Raw genomic sequence first — 12032 nt, 5'->3', positions numbered from 1 at the left:
ACCAGTGAAAACGTTCTGCAAGTAGCATGCTGAAGTTGAGAGCATCTTAGCACAAATCATGTCTTCATCATTTTGAAGCAACTTTAAAAGTGGAGTGTTACAATGTTGATGACAGAATATGCTTCAGACCTAGTTGTATGAAATTTAGGTAGACATAAGGATTACAGGTGAGCGTTTTTTCTTTTTGTTTTCTTTTGTTTTGACCTTAAGAGCATTTGCCCGTAAGTGATGCAATAACCAGCGCATCAGTTCAAAGCTCAGTGAGTATACCCCACCCCATGAAACATCAGGAGTGGTATTTAATTCAGACATGAAGGTATGGAAATGAACATAATACCAGGGCGTGGGCCTTATTCTTTATGCTTCATTGTACAATATGTGGGCCAAAAGCAGAAACTACACAGTAACGACAGCACTGAAAAAGCCTTTTAAGGTTTGAAAAAGCCTGACAGTGCTTTAAATAGTAATAGATTAAAACAAAATTTGTAATACAATGCACAGAGGATTCTAGTTTTTTAACATCTACTTTTATGCCAGCTTCAGTGGAGGAGACAACAATGTTGTGACGTTTTCTAAATCTCAGTGCCATGATTCTTAGAGGAAAAAGCCCCACTAATAAAAACAATATTGAGGAGGCTAAGTAGATAAGCAATTTCCCCCATTGTTAATTTTTAAGACTGGTTTGGTGCCATCCGCTGTGCCTGAACTAATTTCTAATGCAGTTACATCCCGTCTATACATAGTCCTGTTTCTTCTATACTCTTTTTGTGAAGCTTAATCCACCTCAGAGCTTGGGAAACACTTGAAGAACACAGCACAGATTATCTTGAGAGACTTATATTCTTTATGAGTATAAAGAGGATGGAACAAGTAAATAATGCTGTCTTTCTAATTTGGATACCTACAGTTCTATTTACTGATTTAAAAGGCCACAACTGGGAAATTTTCAGTCTACAGGGGAGAAGCATAAAGGAAAACCAGAATAGTAAAAGGGATTTGGATCAAAGACAAAAAAAAAATCATAAATTCACCTACATGTATTAGAGGAATTGTTATTCTGTTAGAAAAAATTAAGCCAGGTTCATATTAAATAATCAGGGCATGAGAGACCTTCCATCGTACACAGAACATCTGTGAGGTGAACTGTTTTCCTGAACTGCTGTAATGCAGTATTAGAGGATGCCAGTAGTTGAAACCATGGCGTGTTTCTGTAATAAGTCTTTTTAAGGAAGAACTCCAGAGTAAAAAAGAGGAGAGGTGCACAAAGGACAGCAGGAGTAAACAAAGCCTGGTTGTATCAGGTCTTCACCTTCTCCTTCTAATGGTGGGAAAGCAAAAGACCTGCTATTTCTCTCCCTACAGCAAACTGAGCTGATAGGGAAAAATATTAAAAATAGACCATATTTTTACTGTCTGTAGCCTGCAATGTAGGGGAGAGAATTTAAATGTTCACTTTTTTTCCCTGCCAGATAACATTAGCACTGCACATTGCTGTTTCAAAAAAGAAGGCAGCTACTTATATCCCATGGCTAAAAAGCCAAAGGTACACACATGTTAATATTTTCAGATATGACTATGCAATTATTTGCGCAAAAACATGCCTTTATTTCCACTCCAGCTGTGCAAGGTCCACACAGAGTTTTTTCCACATACAGCAATATGCTTACATGTATGCCTTCTTGCTCTTCGTCACTTCACATATGGCTTTGAAGATGAAGATGAAAAAATCAAACCACAGTGAAGATCACTTACAGTAGTCCCTGCAGCTCAGTGAGTTAGTCCATCTAGAGCTTGCTCACATAACATTTAGGAGTGCTGAGGTGGAGCCTTTAGAGCAACTGGAGATACATATATTTAACAGCAACCATCTTGAGCACGGATATTCCTAAGCATGTAAGAGCCCAACCTCCACCGAAACAAATGGGATTCGGACATCAAAGTGCCTGTGAGGACCTGAGACCTTGTCCATCTTGCCTCTGGGTTACTTGTTTTCTCTCCAGCTCCCTCTGGTGTCCTAAACAACATATCATCAACTCACTGGACTGCACTATTGATTTTGCACTAAGGCACTAGATGCTACATAGGCATCCACCGCGTCCTTGGATACACTGCCTAGTTGCATTCATATGCAGTGCAGAAAGCTTACAGAGTGGCTGAACTGGCACTCAGTGCTTTCCAGGACCAGAACTAAGTCTTGAGAAAGCACTTCAGAAACAGCAACCTTTTGCTAGCCTTAGCTGGCACCGAGGATGGTTACTTAAAGGGAAGATTGACAGAGCACTCATGTGGCCTCCCTTGAAGAGCAATAAACAAGAAGAAAATGCTCAAGAAAGACATTATTTTACAATTAATCTTGAAGACATTCATTCAGAGAGAAAAAAAAACCCCAACATATAAAAAGCTTCCTCCAAAAGAGTTAAACTGGTGAGGAGCACTGTCTACACAGTCTCATCAATTTGCAATTGCTAACATAAAAAAAAAAGAAATTATATTTACCATCTCCAGGCACTGACATGAAATGAGCATCAACACGTTTTTCATCCTCTCCGTACTCATTCTTTGCCAGTAAGGTATAAGCACCATTATTCAGGTGGGTAGGATTGTCCAGCTGAAGGCAGCCATGGTATTCACTTTGATTGATAACATGTATTTTAGTACAGATGTATTCAGACTCATTCAGTATAGCCCCTTCATAGAACCACTGCAATGTGGGCTTAGGGTTCCCTTTCACAGTGAATGGAATACACCAGTGGTGGTCCGGGGTTGGAGATTCAATAAACGTGATATTTGGTGCAACTATATTGGAAAAAAGAGTGAAGAACATCAGAATATTCTGAACGTGTCTTTCCTCCCTTCCCTTCCTCCCCCCAGAGTTATCAGTAAAGTATTTTTCATTCATCAGTACGAAAGTATGTTATTAGTAGGAATGATACCTATTTGGAGGATACTCACACCGGAATCCACCTGCTCTGCCTTGGGTACTATCCTCACAACCAAAATAAAGCCATTCTTCAGAGACAAACAAAACAAACTAGTTTCAGTCAAACACTGAACACCTGTTAAATCACTTAAACCCTGTAAGGTGTGGGAAGAGTTAATGGATCACTGAGAAGAGGGAGAGAAATGTTTTAGCTTTACTCTGCTGAAAAAATGGCGTAGAGGAGTGCTGAAGGAACACAACAGTATTGCAAATATTTAAAAGCTGGCCAAAAGCAAGGAGCACTGGAAACATATTCAGCTAGGAATCCAAACTTTCAGATTATTTTCTTCACAGAATCAAAGCCAGAAACAGATGACTTAATTCCCTGGATTCTTCTGTCAGGGAAAGATTATTTTCTACCATACATTTTCTCATTCTTTGTTCAAACCTGCTAAATGCCTCAAGTTTACAGACTTGTTCTGTTTCCCTCAGGAGATTATTCCAACACCTTGCCCATTATTTCACTATTGGGAATTTTTCCTTGATACTTATTCTTAACTGCATCCAATTTCATCTAGTTATACTCCCTTTTATCACTCATAACACTGCCAAGCTCAGAATCTCATTTACACTGTTCAAACACTTCTAGTTTATGTCCCTTCCCATAGCTATTACATATCCAGTTTCAACCTACAAACCTACATCTACAGTGATTTTTCTAGTTTACTCTGTCATGAGCACATGCTGAACAAAGTTTGCCATCTACAAAGCGTTCCATTCCCATCTTCAATTAAACAGAGGGTTGCAACTTGTGAAAACATGCTGTCTAGTTCACATAAAATGAATTCAGGCTGGAGCTTAGATCTAAGAAGCCAGTGCTTCTCCACTGCATGTCCCTTCCCCCTTCCTTGGCCTCGACAAATACGTGTATTAGTCAAAGCTATGACAAATAAATTTACATCTGGCAGTACAAATGTTGCAAGTGTGTTATTTTTTGAACAAAGCAGTTGTTGCTTTAGATAATAAGAACTTAAACATTTGTAGTCTCTTATAATTAATTCTATGAGCCTTTTGATGCATTGTCACTTCTTAATTCCTAAGACAGTGTGTGTATATACATGCACACCATTACAAACCTTCCCCACATTGACAGTGCCATTGAGTACTTTGGGTTTCAGACCTCTACTTACAGATCATTCTAACTGGAAGATAAAGCATTTTTGCAGAACACAGGGCTCAAAAAGATAAATACAACAACCGCTAGTTGGGCTACTGCCAGAAGTAACGGCAGTAGATAGTTCACATGCCCTAAGGGTTTTTCTTTCAACAATCTGCATGCCCAGAAAATATTTATACCCAGAACAGTAACTGCCAATGCAGTTTGGCCCTGGGAGCTGTACAGAGGCCAGCGTACGTACAGAATACCGTGAGCTCAGCAGAGGCTTGGTCCTCTCCCACAATGTTCTCTGCTACGCAGGAAATCCACAGTCCGCTGTCCATGGATGAAACGTTCTTTATGGTTAGCGAGGCAGGGTTCTTACTTGTGTCACTCTACAAGTGATCAGAAAAACATGTATGTGTTAACTGCAGCATAAAGAACAAGGGAGAGGGAGGGAATCATTGGCCACAGCTGAATGGCATTTTTCGTTTTCCCTTGCTTTTAGCTGTTTCGGTTCACAATTAATCAAGGCATTACTTCAGTGTCTGATTAGTAGAGACACCTACAGTACCAATTTTAACTGTCAGTGGCAATGGATTCAAAGCTCCAAAAGTCCTGCTTCAAACACTGCCCTTGACCACTTTTCTGACCTGTCACTTTCAGTTTCTGCCTTTTTTTTAAACAACTTTTCCCCTCTACACAAATATTTATTTTCTCTACTCATATCCTTGCTCATTCCTCTCTTCCACTTCATGACTGATTTCTATCATCTATCTCTGCTCCCCTTGAATGTCTTCCTGCCTATATTCTGTTCAACCCTGGCTTTGCTCTTCCTTTTGTCTCTTTCCTTTACACTTAACTTGACAGTTCTTCCCCTGCTGCCTTCTCAGCTCTACTGCACATTGACAACAATGCGTCTTCTCCTTCTTCCTTTGCCAAATTTCTCTTGAAAGCTTCTTCTTCTCATTAAACCTTCTGTGAGAAAGTACATAGCTTCTACTCCCTAAGCTACTGCCCAAGTACTGTTTGATGTGTTTAAGCACAGGCTAATTAAAGAATTATGATTCTTAGAAATCTTGATTCTTATGATCCTTAGAAAGCTCAGTGCCCATTTACAGCCTTAAATGCCACATTGGATACACAGCTATACATCGCTGAATAAAGCAAATAGAACTGAATTACCAAAGAAACCCACAAACCCCTAGCAAAGCTAGTTGTTAAACACTCTTGTTTTCTTAAATCAGGTCCTTCGTATGATCTCCAAATAACTACTATTTCCATACTTGAATTTTTCATAAAAATGCGAGACTACTTTCTCAAAAAGGAAGGTAACCAAAACCACATTCAGAAAATAAACAATAATTAGGATCATTTTTAAAAACTACTTCTGAGGTACTTTCCTTAGCATACACATAGGTTTCAGTGCTGCATAGAACACAAATAACACTGCATCTATAAAACCACAGTGACTTTCAGTGCAGGTTAATGGGGACGTGAAGGAACGCTCCCACATACAGTCCTGTGGAACCAGAATTTTGACCCTCAAGATGACACCTTAACTCAAATTAAATGCCCCTTTGATTTCAGTGACCTCATGACACATTTCTCCATGTGCAGCATTCAAAGGTGAGCAGTGCTCAAAGCTGCACTGAAAGCAGAGGGGCCCAATCACAGGCTTAGAGCTGAAATCTAGAGCACGAAAAATCTCACCAACATCAGTCAGATTATACATCAGGACAGAAACTGAGAGAATACTGTTACGTCTGCCGGACTAGAGTTTAGTTTTAACTTTTGTGAACATCTCTGTAAAACAGGACAGAGAGAGAAAACAGGCAAAAGCAGCATACGAGGTGAAGAAAAGGGAGGCACAAACTGAGATGTGAGAGAAAGGAAACCAAAAGCAACACTCAGGAAAAAGGAAGGATAGTTGTGAATGGCAAATGAGGTTTAAAAGGCACTCATTCTTCTGCTACTGAAAAGACTACTGTGCTCCATGGTGAAGGTTGTAGCTAGCCTATATTATGAACCCCTCTGAAATCTCAAGATGAAGTTATGCCAGGACAGAATATTTCTGGAAAGCTTGAAGAGAACTGACCATGGCATTTCAAAGATAGGAGGGTTAAAAAATGAGGTGATTTCACTTTTTGGAAAGCATCCCACATTTGTTTTGACTCGAAAAAGAAAAAGAAAAAGAAAAAGAAAAAGAAAAAGAAAAAGAAAAAGAAAAAGAAAAAGAAAAAGAAAAAGAAAAAGAAAAAGAAAAAGAAAAAGAAAAAGAAAAAGAAAAAGAAAAAAGAGCACAATTTTACATAGGTTCCCCATACTGTTTTAATTTCGTGTTGTTGGTGATGACTGATACGTTTGGGTAGTTTTACAGATTAAATAAAATTTAAAAAATAAAACTAGAGCTCTACACAGCTCTTACTTATGAGACCTGAAAGACAAGGTAGTCAAATTCTATGCAGGCCTGATATAATGACCTCAAGGGAAAACGTACAAAGATTACAAGAGCCCAGATGTCCTGGCTCTTCTGCATGGCAGGAACAGTTTTGGAAGTACACATCCTGCACTTTCTACAGACCAGGAAGTTGTAGGCAGTCTGTGCCATCATAAATGTAGGAAAGCCAATGCCATAAAACTAAAAATAAGAGAGGGTCTAGCCGACTGTGTAAATAATGTCAATTCAGGAGGTTAGGAGCAGCATGTTGAAGGTCGGCTTACATGCCTCTCCTTAATCAACACTTCCATCAGAAAGAATTCATTCCATCTGCAGTGTGCACACAGTCCAAAGCAGGGACACAGAACGCAAAGATCTCAGAAAACAAAATGCCCCCTGCCTAGATGATCTTATTGAGGAAACACCTTCATACATCATTTTAAAAATGCCATTCTTTTTAGTAAAACCTTCACTTCAATTCCCAAGGCTTCCTGTTACTGCTTTGTTTGTTGAAGGAAAATTAAACAAGCCAGAAAATATTTACAACCAAATTCCAACACACCAAGCTTTTGGCATGAAAATATGATAAAATTAGAGACACAAAGCTTTTTTCGTTATTAGGGTAGATTTGACTTATTCTTTGTATGCAGGTATTAGTGATAATAAGAAAGCCCTTGGGTTTCAGTATCCCAATTCATGACATTACTTCCAGAAATCTACAGTACACTCATTTATAACTGAATATCCAAAAACCAGAGTCAAATCAGAGTCTCAAGGAGCAAATGTGGCAGCCACTCTGGATTGAAAGGAACTAGAAAATAAATGTAATTCCAGCATTAATTTTTTTATTTCATATTTTCAATTGAAAGTTATAAAGTGTAAAATAAAAAGTAAACTAAAGCTGGACATGAACCTTTATACCATTCTCCAGCAGATATCTCCTGTCTCTGAATAGTCATGTATTTGAACATGAAACTTACCTCATGGTTTGAAACAAGATTAGTGAGCACCCAGGACACATTAGGGGGTGGCCCGCCAGTAGTATCACAGTACAGTGTGATGCTCTTTCCTTCCACCACGGTGATGTTGTAATTGCTTAAGTTTGCTGAGGGCAAGTCTACAATAGAAAAAAAAAACCCACATGCATTTGTATTTGACAGAAATAGACACCACTCGATTACAAGCAAGCTGTATAAATGCAAGCAAAAACACTACTAAATCAGATATCTACTGCGGCAACTTACTATTCAGTCAGGGAATACAAACAGCATCTTTGGAAACATATAACTATAGTCTTTAAGCTGCTGCATAATATTTTTCTGCGCTTCTTCTGCTTCACATCCTAAGAAAACATTACTGCACATGGAAATACATTAAGCTAATTATATAGGGAAATGTTTCAGGTGGGCAAACAGAAGTTATCCTAACATCAGTTTTTAACTTCAAAGTGAAAAGAACCCCTTCCCTTATTCTTTAAAACTGGGAATTTAATCTGTCTCTTTGTAACAGCTGCAAAGCAACCTCTGTTCTCCACAAACTGACACTGTGGTAGTCCCACTGTTCTCCACAACACTAACAGGAAAATCCCATTAGTTCCCAGGATCACACAAGAGAATGCAGCCCTCCCTCTCATGCAGATAGAAAGCTCACAGAAAGCAGGACAAAACCTAGATCTTAATTACAAAGTGAGGGAAACAGAGCACTGTACAGATCAAACCAGAGGAGAGAAAGGACAGAAGAGAGGGTTAGCAATTGCACAGAGCTGCTATCCAAGGCACCTCAGCAGACTTAGCTACTCCCCTCAGAAAAACAGAAAAGCAGTGAGATGGTACCACTCACCAGGAAACAAGCCCAGATTTTGCAAGAATCAGGACTCCCCCTCCATCTCACAGAGCTATAAATCATCCCGTATCTCATTCGTCAGCACCCAGAGCAATGGGAGCTTCAAAAAGGTAAATACATGCTGAATGCTTACAAAAACTGAAGGAATTACAGACTGATCCTCTTAAAAAATAATGCCAGCAATATCAACAGACTTCAGGCACAGCGGGCCTCACATTTCATATTTATACAATAGCAAATAATTATGCAACATGCTAGAAATATCATATCTTTCTTTAAAATACTGTGCCATCATTTGGAGCTGAAACACTGTTAAAAGCTTAGGCCTTCTTTATGAGGCATTTCTCATCAACTGTTCCAGGCAAGTTTTACTTGCAATTTATCACGTCAAATAATCAAGCTTATCTGCTGTGCTGGATACTTATGCATGATCTTGCAATGACTTTTTTTTCCTGAAACAATGGTTCTTTTGTTTTGTTTTGTTTTGTTTTAGTTAAAAATACTGTAGTTTTGTCATTGACTTGCAGGTATAGAAGTTTAGCAGAGATTTTTTTGCTTATGTAAAAAGTCCCATACAAACAATTAAACACCAAATCAGTGTGAACACATTAATACATTTGCTAGAACTTCAATAGAAGCTGTACATATTGGAAATCTCCTTTTAGGTTTAATTAGTTCAATAAAAATTAAATAAGAGGAAGTAATACCAAAGAGAAGACAAATAATTTTCCAGGCAATGCTTTCCTGCTTAATAAGATTTGAAAATCAGCACAATAACTGATTAGGCAATTCTCCCAGTGCTTTAAGTAGTGCTGTAATATGATTCCCGTTACAGGCTTCATGGATTTCTTCTAATATGTTCACTTTATAAATCATATGTTGAAGTTTATTGAGACAGAGCTGGACAGTTTGTACGCTTTGATGCAGTAATCTGTTAGCGAAGGTAGCCATCTGCTCTCGCCTGCTGTGAATTCAAATCTCAGCAGTGTCTGTCAACTAGCTGGGCAGGAAATAAAACTAATCTTACAGAACATTTGGATATTAATTATGCTGGTTAGGGAACAAGGAGAGAAGTAATGAGATCATTTGCTTTATAAAGTTACACTTCCACACCACCTCTGAAAACCATTCCAACTACTCTTGCCAGACCTGAACGTGCGAAGAGATGAAAGCTCCCCAATTCTTCCTGGCTCTAGCACTTGGGACAAGGTCTACAGGACACATCAGCATTTCACTGTGGAAGCCTGCACAGTTCCTACCAACACATTGTTTTACATGAAACTTCTCATGCAAGCAAAAGCAAAACCAACTTTGGTCCCTTAGAGCCCTGCTCTAATAGCTGTTACGTTCTGAGACAACTTCTTCCTGCAGCGTGTTTATTTACAGGACAGGCAACTGAAGTTTAATTCCTCTGGTACCTGTTCTGATTCCCACGCAGAAATAGATTTAGTTCTTTTTATTTGTAAAAGTCTGCACATGTCATCTTGGTGTTATATCTCTGAGGGAAGCAGCTACATCATGCTTGTATCCTGGCAGACGGTTATAAAATAATAGTGATTATTCTATGTAGATCTATATAGATTCCTAAAGTTACACTAAAAAGCAGTTGCAAGACCCAGCAGAAAACACTGCAGCAAAAAGGTATGAATAGAATAGAATAGAATAGAATAGAATAGAATAGAATAGAATAGAATAGAATAGAATAGAATAGAATAGAATAGAATAGAATAGAATAGCAAAATAATCACATTATTGTGTGTGTTTTCTTTTACTCCCTTTCCCAGGGAGAGGTGGGTGGGAAACAAACACAAGAATTGCCTTAGGATTCATTTTTTCTGGTTGGATATCTTGAGTCAGTGAACTTTAACTGTAAAAGAATTTTGGCTTTTATTTCCAGTGGCACCCAGACTGTTCCACAGCAGAATACACACAAGCTGAGAAGTGGCTCAGTTTGGAAAAAAGCAGACAGTAGTGCAAGACCTCATATCTAGAAAATGTGATAAACTGGACTTACCAATAAAGCAATGAGACTAAGCAGCAAAACCTACACTGAAAAATATCTGTTTTTAAAAAACCACAGTGCACCCTAACCGACACATATGCTCAGTATGTATGCTCAATGTAGTGTGAGACCATTTATACGAGTCAGTAGCATTTTGACACCTACACAATTACAAAGATATCCAACAATGCTGCATTTACTCCTGACTTAATTCGGTTAAATACAGTGTTTTAGATTTCTATCACTTCTGTTGATATGGATGTACATTTTAAAGGAATTTCCATATAGTAATTGATACAAGTAATCAGACAACAGGTTCAAATACTTCTGTGTACTGTCAGCATAGTAAGTTTAGACCGTAGCATAAGAGCCCATGCAAGGTAGACATGACATCATCTTTCCACAAGTCTCATCTTGATATCTGTCAGACAGAGATTACCCTGTGCCCCAAAGCTCGAAATACAATATCTCTTTCAAACTTTGATAGCATTAATTATTATAATTCTGGATATCAGTAATAATCCTGCTAGTATCCAATTTCTTTTTTAAGTTTGCTATATTCTTGGCCTTAATAGCCTTCTGCAGCAATGAGTTTCACAGGCATACTGTCCAGGCTGTATACAAAAGCCATTCCCTTTTACCAGTTCTGAAATCTGTCTGCAATGTTCAAATTCATTGAGTACTCTCCTGTTCTGACTAGACAGAGAAAAGAGAGTTTCTGAATGATCTTCTTAAGGCCACTCTGTTTCATTTAGTTTTCTCAAGTCCCCTTTCTTCTCAATAATCTACACAAAGCTTTTCAGTCTACAAAAATGGAAGAAGAGAACCTGCTATTGAGAATTTTAAACCGTATGTAGAGAGTTATACAGTTCAATAGATGAAAGCATGCACTAAAATCCATGTGTACAACAGCTACATTATTTCACCACATGCAGAATATCTGTTCTCACATTCAAACTGATAACACTTCCCAGGAATAGGCAGCTCTACGTTAGAATAAGCAGTCACTTCCCATACCCCAGCACAACTGGACACTACAGAGAGAAGCAGGAGGAACTCATTTATGTCAGCCGAGACTCTCCAAATATCACCTCATGCTTTAGAAGGAACAAATCCTCCTTTAAGTAGGATGGGGGGCTACTTACCTTCACAGACCATCATTAGTGCAAACCAATGGCCCAAAGCCATCAGACAGTGGAACTGTCAACCATCACTATAGAATGACTCATATCTTCACTGTGCACAGCTGGGACTTCAGCAATCACAAATCCAAATACTTTGGACAAAATTTTCAAAGGTGACTACAGCGTTTGGCTACACAACTGTCAATGGAGATTAATAAAAAGAATGTGCCTGAACTCCTAGAGGGCTTTCAAAGTCTTCATGCTGCTACTTACTACTTTCTACAGAAAACATACACTGGCCTTGGTAGAGCCAGACTGTCACTGTATGTCAAAAGAAGGATATGACCTAATTAAGAAATAACTGAGTATTAATACAAACTCTGTAGTCTGTAACTCAACCCTCAGCACCAAGCTAACACTCTAGCCAGTACACTACAGCAACTTTTAGAAGAAGGTGGTCTTAAGCAAGGAGAAAAGAATCCACCATTAGACCCAAGATGTTGTTTCACTGGTTAACTACCTTCACAGTTACAAAACTTTTTACAAAA

At 38.5% G+C, this 12032-nt stretch overlaps 1 protein-coding gene across 6 annotated transcripts in view; it reads right to left on the bottom strand.

Annotated features, from left to right (window-relative positions):
- The window catches only part of NTRK2 (neurotrophic receptor tyrosine kinase 2), a 204588-nt gene that overhangs the window by 155887 nt on the left and 36669 nt on the right, over positions 1-12032 (bottom strand). For all 6 annotated transcript variants that reach the window (XM_064438186.1, XM_064438181.1, XM_064438182.1 and 3 more), the window contains exons 6-8: positions 7497-7633; positions 4339-4471; positions 2497-2796 (exon numbers count right to left, since the gene is read on the bottom strand). In XM_064438186.1, coding sequence (XP_064294256.1) covers positions 2497-2796; positions 4339-4471; positions 7497-7633 — 570 coding nt within the window. The remainder of the gene's footprint in view (positions 1-2496; positions 2797-4338; positions 4472-7496; positions 7634-12032) is intronic.

Source organism: Phalacrocorax carbo, chromosome Z (assembly GCF_963921805.1).
Source record: "Phalacrocorax carbo chromosome Z, bPhaCar2.1, whole genome shotgun sequence".
Lineage (NCBI taxonomy): Eukaryota > Metazoa > Chordata > Aves > Suliformes > Phalacrocoracidae > Phalacrocorax > Phalacrocorax carbo.
This window is presented reverse-complemented; position numbering and strand designations above follow the sequence as displayed.